At 43.1% G+C, this 12,288-nt stretch overlaps 1 protein-coding gene across 2 annotated transcripts in view; it reads left to right on the top strand.

Moving 5' to 3' along the window:
* Positions 1 to 1,081: 1,081 nt before the first annotated feature.
* EPC2 (enhancer of polycomb homolog 2) overlaps positions 1,082 to 12,288 on the top strand; it is a 130,046-nt gene continuing 118,839 nt past the window's right edge. For both annotated transcript variants that reach the window (XM_069577608.1, XM_069577607.1), the window contains exon 1: positions 1,082 to 2,115. In XM_069577608.1, coding sequence (XP_069433709.1) covers positions 1,963 to 2,115 — 153 coding nt within the window. In that variant the 5' untranslated portion in view covers positions 1,082 to 1,962. The remainder of the gene's footprint in view (positions 2,116 to 12,288) is intronic.

Here is a 12,288-nt window from a genome sequence, read left to right as displayed (position 1 = left end):
TGAGGAAGGTATCGTTTTCAAGAAGTGTCACTGAACCTCCACTGTTTTCAGCAACAAAGTGGATGGAAAACACTCAAGCCCCACTAAGCATGCCTGAATTCTTGCTGGGTGCAGGGGTTAGGCTATGCCAGGCAGTCTGTATCCACCATTTTGCCTTCACAGGGGGAAGTGGAGAGAAAAGGGAGGAGTTCAGGCAGGAAAAAGAGAGGAGAGTAAGTAAATGATCTGAGAGAAAGTGGAGGAAGAGATGGAGCTTTGATGTCACATACGAATGACTAAGAGTAAGGTTTTTTTCTCTTCTAGATGTCAGCAAACTATCTACTTTCTTTGAATTAGGAAAGATATTTATCAATTATTACAAAATGGCAAAATGTTACACTCTTCCTAGGAATTTTGCAGGAAAACTGTAGTGCTTAAAGTCTAACCAAGGAACTCAGTTAAATGAGGCTGATGTCAACAATAGCTGGTGCTTGTTTGAGTCAGCTGGATCTTCTCTCCTCTTTAGAACTTCCTCTAACTGGTTCAGGCTTAAGAAGTCTCCTTTCTCGGAACTCTCCTGGCAATCAGGGTTTGTGGGACTCACTTGGTAATTAATCATGTCTACTGCCTTGTGTCATCACCTATACAGTTTTCTTCAAGGGATCAATTTTTCTTTTCTTTTTTTTTTTACTGTCATTCTTCATTTTGCTTTCTGGTTGCCCTGCTCTTCAATTATTTACATCTCTTATTGTTATTCATCTTTCCAACCTTTCTGCCATCCCATCAATGTCAAAGTTGCACGAAGAACTTTGTATCTCAAACTTCTTTGCGCCTTCCACAGCACCAATATTTTAAACAGACCTGTCACTTTGGGAATGTGTGCTGCCTTGGTTAAATTTTATAAGCTTAATTTTTAAGAACTCTAGTTTTGGAATTAGAAATATCTATCATCCACTACGTAATTCTATGAAGTTTGGGAGACAGGTTCAAGTGCACTTGTTGCATCTGGCAGTCTCAAACGTTAAGCCTCACTGCAGGCGTTAGCATCCTCCCAGCGAAAGCGAGGATGCCTTACCTTGGAGAGCTCTTTCGGTCACGTACCGAAGAGAGGATGCGGGGAAGAGGGCTGGGGCCATGTGAGTTTTCCGGGTGGGCGAGACCCGGCAGGTCTGCGCCCCTCGGAGTCGCGAGAAGAAATGAACCTTTCACACTTCTCAGGGCTGTACGAATCGGAAGATGCGAATGAGCCGGCGCTCGAGGCGCCTTAGAAATAAGCTCTTCATAAGTACAGGCGCGGTGGGGCAGCTGTGGCGCCTGTTGACATCTTCCCTTCCCGCTTCAGCACAATCGCGCTGCTCAGCGCGGCTGTTCTGCGCGGCGCCTTCCTCGGGGTACCCAGCGAGCGGGGTGTCGGGGCCGCAGAGGCAGAGGCGCACGCTCAGGGGGTGCGGGTTAACTTGCGCACCTGGCACCTGCCACAAGGCGAGGGCGCGGGCTGCCGAGCAGAGAGCGGCCGTCGCCGCCACCCCCTTTCTCCGGAGCGGCCGGAGGCTGAGCACGCACCCGCGGGCCGGCCGCGCAGCGGAGAGAGTGGGTGGGCAGGCGAGGGAGGGGAAGGGAGAGGAAGGAGGGAGGGAGGGAGAGGGCGAGGCGCGTCCCCGCGGCGGGGGCGCGCTCTCGCGCGGGCTGCCGGGATCGCTCGCCGCCGCTGTGGTAATGTCCGCCATGTTGGCCATGGCGCAGGGAGCGGATCGGGCGGGCGAGCGGCGGATCTAGTGTGTGGAAGCGGCCGCGGGCGGCGGGGGGCTGTTTTCGGGCGGGGTGGGCGCCCATGCTGTGGCCGGGGGCAGTGAGGAGGAGGAGGAGGAGCGGGCCGGCCGCGCTGCACTGAGGAAGGAGGTGGAGGAGGCGGCGGGAGTCCTCCCCCCCTCCCCGCCCGCCCCGCCGCCGCCGCCCGGGCTGTTCCTGTGAGGCGGGGAGACAATGAGTAAACTCTCCTTCCGAGCGCGGGCGCTGGACGCCGCCAAACCGCTGCCTATCTACCGCGGCAAGGACATGCCTGATCTCAACGACTGCGTCTCCATCAACCGGGCCGTGCCCCAGATGCCCACCGGGATGGAGAAGGAGGAGGAATCGGTAGGGACTCGAGTGTTTATTACCCCCCCTTCTCTCCTCCCCCCTCCCCTTTGTCAGTCGGGCCTCGCCATTCACAGAGCGCTTTACGCTCGCTGGAGGGCGCCGCTGCCGCTCCATCGCATGGGACCCTACGCCGGCGGAGTAGCGTAAACCCTCTCGGCCGGCGCAGCGCCCGCCCGCGGCCGCCATGTTGTTGCGTCCCAGTGTTGTGATTAGCTCGCAGCGCCGCTTACGCTGCCGTAAGGGGGCCTTGCCGTAAGCGGCGGCCGGGAATGGCGCAGGGGATGTTCTGGCCGCACTTGGCGTACGGCCTCTGTTTACCTACCCCCCAACACCTCGCACCTCGGGTGTGGTATTAATTAATCGGCAAGGGACCCTTTGGCTAGGGAAGATTGCCCCCCGCTCCAACACACACACACTTTTAGCTTTAGTTTCGCATTAGGTTCTCTTTGATATGAGTTACGGAAAGTAAAGCGCTTTCAAAACAAACATTATCTTCCCCCTAGCAAGGTAATCTCGTTCCTCGGCCCTCGTTGGTGCAGAGGGATGGAGGTGATGGTGCAGCACTGCGGCGGGAGAGGGCGGGGGCCGCGACTAGTAGCAGGATGTAGCGTTAGAAAGCCGCTGACCGGCTAGCTCCCGTTTCTGCCTGCCTAGGGGGGACAGCGCCCGCTCCATGCGTTGTGTTAGAAAGGGACCGAGGATGTGCTGTCCTCCGGTCGCGTCCCCGACAATTGTCACGGCTTGGCGGACGGGGCGGGGGCATCTTTTAGAAGTTGAGGACCTACTGCATCCAAGTTGACAGCTGCATTTAAAAAAAAATTAATAATAGCAGTTTAGGGCAAAAATGCTTTCCCCCCGATGGCCTACATTTTGTATACGGTTGAATTTCACCTGGCTTGACAGTGTTGATGACTCTTGGAGTGGTGGTACTTGGCGTGCGAAGTTCATAGTAACTGCACCCTCAAGAATTTCTTCAATGAACCTGTGGTCCCGCCTTATTGTCAACCCCGAGTGTGTGTGGATTGGTTCTCTTGCTTCTGTGACTGTCAAAAGAAGGCCCAAGGTTTCTGTGATTGGTTTTCTCTTTTGACTATTAATATTGCAGGAAATGCTTTTATGCTTTTGATTGGCTGCTCGAGTTGTGACCTCATTATATTACCTTGCTGTTACTACTTTCTGCTGTGATTTAATCACATTTCTCGGTGTTCGATTATTTGAAAGCCTGGGCTTTCTGTAGAAAACGAGTATGTCCTCAATATTAGATGAACATTGAACTTAAAAAAAAATAAGATGAAAACCCAAGATTTATATTGAAGGTTTAGAGCTAAGTCTTATGTGAAAATTCTTTGTTTTTAAGTAAAATGTATTTCTAGCTTAGCTCAGTTTTCCATAGGAAAGAAAATTAAGGGAGTTATAATATGTATGAGAATTAATTTAATTGAACTTTAAAAAACACAGCTTAGAATTCCACAAAGTTACATTTCTATTAATGTCATCTCCTGATAAGAATTGGTGGCTAATGAGTCTTAAAGTATCCGTATTGTATGCTTTTACTTGGACCTTATTATTTTGGTTTGGGAAGAACTTGAGTTAAGAAACTTGTTCTATAATGGTTAGCCCCTGGATGATATATTACTTTTGCAGATAGTGATCAACAACATACTTAATTATTGTTTTAGGCCCTTAGTCGCATAGGTCTTGGTATTATCTTGATTTAATAAGAAAACTTGCAGTTTAGTTCCTGCCTTAAAAATAAATGCTAAACCTCCTTAAGATCCTGTACTATTAAACTTTTCTATAAAGCTTGTGATTTTCAATCTAGAGCATGGGTGCTAATATTTATTATTTTCAGTAGTCTGCTTCAACTGCCCGATTTTAGGAAAGAAGAAATCCAAATTCTGATAGAACTAGAGTTGAAACTCAGGACTTCTGACTCTGTCCTGTCCTTTTTGCCTTTTTAATGTTACAAGTGAAAGTTCTTAAAATCAAAACTGAGCAAATCCTAACAGTTAAGATTTTAAGTCTAGGGTCTTTTGCTTCCCAGAATGTCCAGTTGAGATGTTTTTTCTTTTTCTTTTTTAGCAATCCTTTGCCATAACCACTTGGCAACCTTGTCTCATTCTTTTTCTTTTTTGAATTAAAATATAGGTCAGAAGACTTGTGCTTTCATGAATAATAGCCAGTTCAGTTCTTCTGGTCTTATTTATAGAACTTATTTTATTAAGCATAATTATTTGTTCACTAAATGTGTGTGTGTGTGTGTGTGTACACATATGTATCATGGTCAGTATGTGTGCTTGTATCTGACTCTTTGTGACCCCCATGGACTGTAGCCCCCCAGGCTCCTCTGTCCATAAAATTCTCCAGGCAGAAATATGGGAGTGGGTTGACATTTCCTTCTCAAGGGGATCTTCTCAACCCAGTGATGGAAGCTTCATCTCCTGAGTCTCCTGCATTAGCAGGTGGATCCTTCGCTACTGCGCCACCTGGGAAGCCCATACAAGCAACAATAAAATAAAAATTTTGTGAATGTTTCACTTGTGTTTCAACTTCTATTATCAAAATATTCTAACTAGTTCCTTCAAGACGTATGTTCTTTTTAATCACATAATTTCTTCTAAAAAACCCAAGGAATACCTTGGCTTTCGGATTTATAATTGTTTCTTGGCATTTCTACATCATCTGTAGTATGACCTCTTCCTGCTTGGTTGGTAGTATCCTTTGACTTCACTTTATAAACTTCATGGATCTGCTACCCCCACACCCCAACACCCCCCAGCCATAAAGTTAAGGACTGTCTCTGCTTAGCTGTTGGACTGTCATTAAACTTTGTGTAGTTATTAACTCAGTTTTGAGGTACATTTTGATAATACCTAGGTGAGGTGGTCTAGGTGTTCTTTGGCACTGGAGCATTCTGTCATAGCTGGCCGTATTCATTCTCTTAGCTTGGCTCCTTTGGACATAGAGGCATGTTTGTTTTCTTCCCTTCCCTTACTTTCATGGTCTTTGCCTAAGGTCTCCCAGTTGGCATCCTTTTATAATTCAATTTCTGTAGTGTTTCTCATGGCACTGGCCTAGGTCAGATACTGTAAATTTAGGTTTACCTAAAATCTAAACAACTGGAAAGATGAGGTGATTCATTTTCTGCTATCTCTCCAGGAGTGTTGTATAGTGATAGTTGATTTTAACAATAGCTGCCCTTTTTTGAATACTTAAGCCAGAACTTTATATATATTGCTTCATTTAATCCTCTTTAAAATCACCTTTTTGAGATATAATCTGTATAAAGTAAAACGTACTCATTTAAGGCATAGGGTTCAGTTGAGTTTCAACCAGTATGTGCACCCATGGAAACATCATCACAGTCAAGATATAGGAACATATCAATTATCCTAAAAGTACCCTTTTGCTCCTTTGGAAGTAGTTCTGAGCTTTGTTTCACTGCTGGTTAGTTTTGCCTTTTTGAGAATTTCATATAAACGCAGTCATATGTTTCCTTGTGTTTGGCTTCTTTTGCTCAGGGTGACGCATTAAAGCTGCATTCCTGTTGTGTGTATTTGCTCACTTACTGAATGCTAACTCACTTCAGTCGTGTCCGTCTCTGTGCGACCCCATAGAAGGCAGCCCACCAGGCTCCCCTATCCCTGGGATTCTCCAGGCAAGAACACTGGAGTGGGTTGCTATTTCCTTCTCCAATGCATGAAAGTGAAAAGTGAAAGTGAATTTGCTCAATCGTATCCGACTCTTCAAGACCCCATGGACTGCAGCCTACCAGGCTCCTCCATCCATGGGATTTTCCAGGCAAGAGTACTGGAGTGGGGTGCCATTGCCTTCTCTGCACTTACTGAATATGGAATAGTATTTCAGTGAATAGATATGGTATAATATATTCATTCATCTATCTATTGCTGGATATTTGAGTTATTTCTAGTTTTTGGTTTTCATTTAATCCTTTTAACAGCCCTAAAGGTCTCACTGCTGATAACTGGCAAGACTAGAATTCAAACTCTTTAATGTTACAAAAGCCCATTCTCATAACCACAGTGCTTCATATTGACTTCTTATAGAACCCTGAATTATCTTCTGAACTGTTATTAAGTTTATTACAGTTTCTGTGAATAATTTTTGCTTTTTGTAATTACAGGGAACTTTAAAAAGTGATACTGATTTTATTGGAATATTATTAAGAAACACAGTTTTTCATCTCTTAACTTTTGCTGTAGGCCTTTCACATTTCTTCCCGCCCCCCCTCCCCGCCCCTGCTGCTTTTTTATTTTCTTAGAAATCTATTAACTTTCTTCTCCCTGTATTGGCACCATTATATTTGTGTGTTTGTGGTATCTTAAGCATGTAAGAAAGTTGTCACAAACTGTTCTATTATTTAGATTTCACCCTAAGTGATTGCAACCTTTGTAAGGCCAAGGGTCTTTACATATTTTGTTCATTAATATACTCCAGTTGCCCAAAACTGTGCCTTAGTTTGTAATATATACTTGATAAATGTATGCTTGTTGAGTGTTGGATGAGCTTCTATTTCTATAGCAAGAACTGAAGGCTAGCTCTGTGTGTGTATAATTCATTAGCAGAATTTGTTAAATTATTCTTCCAAATACTCCTTTTGGTTTCTTACTTTGAAACTGTATATTATTCAAGGGATAGATCTGATAAAGTGCCTGAAGAACTATGGATGGAGGTTCGTGACATTGTACAGGAGACAAGGATCAAGACCATTCCCAAGAAAAAGAAATGCAAAAAGGCAAATGGCTGTCTGAGGAGGCCTTACAAATAGCTATGAAAAGAAGAGAAGCGAAAAGCAAAGGAGAAAAAGAAAGATATACCCATTTGAATTCAGAGTTCCAGAGAACAACAAGGAGAGATAAGAAAGCCTTCCTCCATAATCAGTACAGAGAAATAGAGGAAAACAAAAGAATGGGAAAGACTAGAGATCTCTTCAAGAAAATTAGAGATACCAATGGAACATTTCATGCAAAGATGGGCTCGATAAAGGACAGAGATGGTATGGACCTAACAGAAGCAGAAGATAGAAGAAGAGGTGGCAAGAATACACAGAAGAACTGTACAAAAAAGATCTTCACGACCCAGATAATCATGATGGCGTAATCACTCACCTAGAGCCAGACATCCTGGAATGCTAAGTCAAGTGGGCCTCAGGAAGCATCAGTACGAACAAGCTAGTGGAGGTGATGGAATTCCAGTTGAACTATTTCAAATCCTAAAAGACGATGCTGTTGAGAGTACTGCACTCAGTATGCCAGCAAATTTGGAAGACTCAGCAGTGGCCACAGGACTGGAAAAGGTCAATTTTTATTCCAATCCCAAACAAAGGCAGTGCCAAAAAATGCTCAAACTATGGCACAATTGCACTCATCTCACATGCTAGCAAAGTAATGGTCAGAATTCTCCAAGCCAAGCTTTAACAGTACGTGAACTATGAACTTCCAGATGTTCAAGCTGGAGTTAGAAAAGGCAGAGGAACCAGAAATCAAATTGCCAACATCCAGTGGATTATCAAAAAAGCAAGATAGTTCCCCAAAAAACATCTATTTCTGCTTTATTGACTATGCCAAAGCCTTTGACTGTGTGGATCACAACAAACTGGAAAATTCTGAAAGAGATGGGAATACCAGACCACCTGACCTGCCTCTTGAGAAATCTGTATGTAGGTCAAGAAGCAACAGTTAGAACTGGACATGGAACAACAGACTGGTTCACACGGGAAAGGAGTATATCAAGCCTGTCTGTTGTCACCCTGCTTATTTAACTTCTTTGCAGAGTACGTCATGAGAAATCCCGGGCTGGAAGAAGCACAAGCTGGAATCAATATCTGGGAGAAATATCAATAATGTCAGATATGCAGATGCCACCACTCTTATGGCAGAAAGCAAAGAACTAGAGAGCCTCTTGATGAAAGTGAAAGAGGAGAGTGAAAAAGTTGGCTTAAAGCTCAACATTCAGAAAACGAAGATCATGGCATCTGGTCCCATCACTTCATGGCAAATAGATGGGGAAACAATGGAAACAGTGACAGACTTTATTTTTTGGGCTCCAAAATCACTGCAGATGGTGACTGCAGCCATGAAATTAAAAGATGTTTGCTCCTTGAAAGAAAACTTATGACCAACCTAGACAGCATATTAAAAAGCAGAGACATTACGTTGCCAACAAAGGTCCGTCTAGTCAAGGCTATGGTTTTTCCAGTAGTCATGTGTGGATGTGAAAGTTGGACTGTAAAAAAAGCTGAGTGCCGAAGCATTGATGCTTTTGAACTGTGGTTTTGGAGAAGACTCTTGAGAGTCCCTTGCACAGCTAGGAGATCCAACCAGTTCATCCTGAAGGAAATTAGTCCTGGATACTCATTGGAAGGACTGATGCTGAAGCTAAAACTGATACTTTGACCACTTGATGCTAAGATTTGATACATTGGAAAAGACCCTGATTATGGAGAAGGGATCGACAGAGGATGAGATGGTTGGATGGCATTACTGACTCAATGGACATGAGTTTGAATGAACTCTGGGAGTTGGTGATGGACAGGGAGGCCTGGCGTGCTACAGCCCAAGGGGTCGCAAAGAGTCAGACATGACTGAGCGACTGAAGTGAACTGAAATCTTTTTATTTCCTCTTAAGTCAGAGGCCTCTTTAAATACAGAATTTTTTGCACATAGTGTAGCTGCAGTATTGGTGTTTATCTTGTGTTAATTATGCCTCTCATCGGTGTATGTAGCTTTGTGTAAAATACCTCCTCCCATCAGAGTGAGCCAGAATCTACATGAAGCACGTGACCTGCTTATATGTTTTTTAACAAGACCATGACTGGTTTGAATTGCCATTTCTACCCTCATGTTAGTTGCCTAATTTTTGTCATCTTAATATTTTAAGTGATATTTTGAATGATAGGATCAGAGTATATTCAGTCTTTCTACCATTTTTGGTACTAATGTATTTCATGTTTCATAATGGGGGGTTCATGAATATAAAATGCAGTTTTGTAGATAATATTGTAAAAATATTACACGTTTATTCTTTCAGCAAAAGCAAATACTGGCCAGATATCGTGTAAGTGCCAGGTTTTATCTAAATAAGATATTGGATAACTAAACAGGTCTGAATATCGGCAGTGTATGGACTGCTGTGTGCTAAAGTGTTAAGATTTAAAGAAACATACTATACAGATCTTGCCTTAGGGAACTTGAATGAGTCATAAAGTCACCCTGACAGACATTTAAAACAGCTTTAAAAAAAAGTGAAATGTCAGTATAGTTAATAGGAATTAAGAGTAAACCAGTGCTGGAATATAGAGAAAATGCTTCTTGGAGAGAAATTTAGCAATTTGGGCTGTCAGGTTTGGTTGTATAGTATAAGCTGAAGCAAATACTTGAGTACAGGAATATTTAAAGCAAGTTCTGTGGTTAAGTAGACTAAAGGAAAGTTCTTCCATGTTACTTTTTTTTTTTTTTAATCTATGCTTGTTTATACTTTTTCCCTTGCTGATAGAAACTTCAGGAGAGTAGCAGTCTGTTTTTTTCTGAGCATATTATTCTCTTAGCTCTTTTTCCTTTATTTGGACATGTAGATGGCTTTCACTTCTTTTCTTTCCCTTCCTTTGTTCCCTCCTGTATCTAGAAACTGTTTAGAACATGGACAGTGCTATGTATATATTTGGTGAATGAATGAGAAATAGTTGGGATGGAGATTAGATTTTTGAAAGGGTAGAATTATAGCAGATTTTAGATAGTTTTAAATGCTAAGCCCAAGAGTTTGTAGGAAGATGTAGAACAAAGTATTATTGTGAGTATGAAGTCTTTTTCTAGTTTTGATTCTGTTCTTAAGTGGCCATATCATTTGGGAAAATGTGTCCACCTTCTCTGAGCCTTACATCAATCATCACTATCATCACAGCTGCCGTTTATTGAGTGTACGTTAGCGAGTGTGTTGAGTATGTGCCAGGCATTTTATTAAACAGTTGGTTATTTAGAGCTCATTATAATGGTAGGATGTGTGGGTGCCATTATCTCTTTCCCAGAAGAGACTGAAGCTTCATAAATTAAGCAGCTTCCCCCACCTATACCAGAACACGGTAGAGCCAGTATTAAAACCTGTGCCCTTTGGGTGATTGACTCCAGGGTTTTTATCTTTACCATTGCTCCATCTGTAAAATGAGTGGGTTGAAAACTAGATGATATATAAGGTTCATTACATCTGTTCTTTCCTATCGTTTATTAGCCCATGGGCATGGAGGAGTCATTTTGTCTCAGGGAATGCATGTTATGAAAGAAACTTGGTGGAGAATGCCTTTTGTAAACACATTCCTTTTTTTGAAAAGAGGCCTAAAAATATTTGACAGGTGGGACCATTAGGTTGATTTCAAGTAATGGAAGCCAAATTTGTTTTCTTTAAGGTTCCTGGGGGTTGTTTCATAGACAGCAAGGAAGAGTTGAACAGTCAACACTTGGCCCACCAGGAACCAGGGCAGCTGTGTGCCCTTCAGCAGCAAGTGACATTGAAAGTGAAAGAAAGTGAAAATGAATGTCGCTTAGTCGTGTCCAACTCTTTGCAACCCCCATGGACTATATAGTCCATGGAATTCTCCAGGCCAGAATACTGGAATGGGTAGCCTTTCCCTTCTCCAGGGGAATCTTCCCGACCTAGGGATTGAACCCAGGTCTCCCGCATTGCAGGCGGATTCTTTACCAACTGAGCCACAAGGGAAGCCCAGGAATACTGGAGTGGGTAGCCTATCCCTTCTCCAGTGGGTCTTCCCAACCTAGGAATCAAACCGGGTCTCCTGCATTGCACGCGTATTCTTTATCAACTGAGCTGTCAGGGAATCCTGAGTGACATTAACATCACTCAATTCTAGTAATTATCAAACTTTTGAGAAGTAGTGTGGGCTTCCCTGGGGGTTCAGTCAGTAAAGAATCTGTGTCCCTTACAGGAGATTTCCTACAGTGCAGATCTGGATTTGATCCCTGAGTCAGGAACATCCTCTGGAGATGGAAATGTCAACCCACTCCAGTATTCTTGCCTGGGAAATCCCGTGGATGGGGAGCCTGGTGGACTATAGCCATGGGTTCGCAAGATTCAAACATGACTTAGCAACTACACAACCGCCACTGAAGGATAGTGGTTAAGTGCCTGTATTTTGGAGCCAGACTATGGGTTTGAGTCCTCAGGCAGATTAATTTCATCTGTAAAATTTCATGGAGTTGTTGGGAAGATGAATTGTAGTGTGCTTGGGATAGTTTGAGACATGCAGCAAATGTTCAATAAATATGATCTATTATTACCATGACTATTATATTTCTTTTAGCTTTTGAACTCCAGGTTCCTTGCACAGCTGTAATCCAGAGGGTAGACTTTGGGGGAAATACCAGGAATAAGGGATGAAGACTGAACAGTTCTCTGATTAGGGGTTCTGAGGATAGGCATTAGGATAATCTCCTAAATCTCGCTCTGTTGAGATGTGGCACAGTTTTTAACAAGTATCAAGATCAGTGTTACTTTTGAAGGCAAAAATTTTATAAAGTTACCCTAAAGAAATTGTTGAAATAAATGCTCAGTTCATCTGTTAGAAGATGACTTGAATGTGCTTGAGTATTGTGTTTAACCACATTGTAGTAGAGTTTCACAGTATTACGCAAAAGGAACAAAAAAAACTAAATGCTCCAGATTCCTGAGATAGAGGATTATTATTGATTTAGCTTGGATCAGTTCAGTTCAGTTGCTCAATCGTGTCCGACTCTTTGCAACCCTATGGACTGCAGACACCAGGCCTCCCTGTCCATCACCAACTCCCGGAGTTCACTCAGACTCATGTCTGTTGAGTCAGTGATGCCATCCAACCATCTCATCCTCTGTAGTCCCCATCTCCTTCGCCTTCAGTCTTTCCCAGCATCAGGGTCTTTTCAAATGAGTCGGGTGTCCTCTAAGTCAAGGAACAGGGAAGTTAGTATACAAGTGCTGTCAAGGGCTCCCCTCCTGAGGTTGAAGCTTAGCTAGGAAGCTGCCCTGAGAGATTTGCTACTGATGGATATATAGCGTCATGATTAGAAGTTATGAAGTTACATTGTTTTAATCCATAGATTGACCCAAGGTGAATGTGTATACTTGGTTGTGTTTTTGCAAACTTCAAACTTGTAAGGTGTTTTA

This window comes from Ovis canadensis, chromosome 2 (assembly GCF_042477335.2).
Source record: "Ovis canadensis isolate MfBH-ARS-UI-01 breed Bighorn chromosome 2, ARS-UI_OviCan_v2, whole genome shotgun sequence".
In the NCBI taxonomy this organism is placed as follows: Eukaryota; Metazoa; Chordata; class Mammalia; order Artiodactyla; family Bovidae; genus Ovis; species Ovis canadensis.
This window is presented reverse-complemented; position numbering and strand designations above follow the sequence as displayed.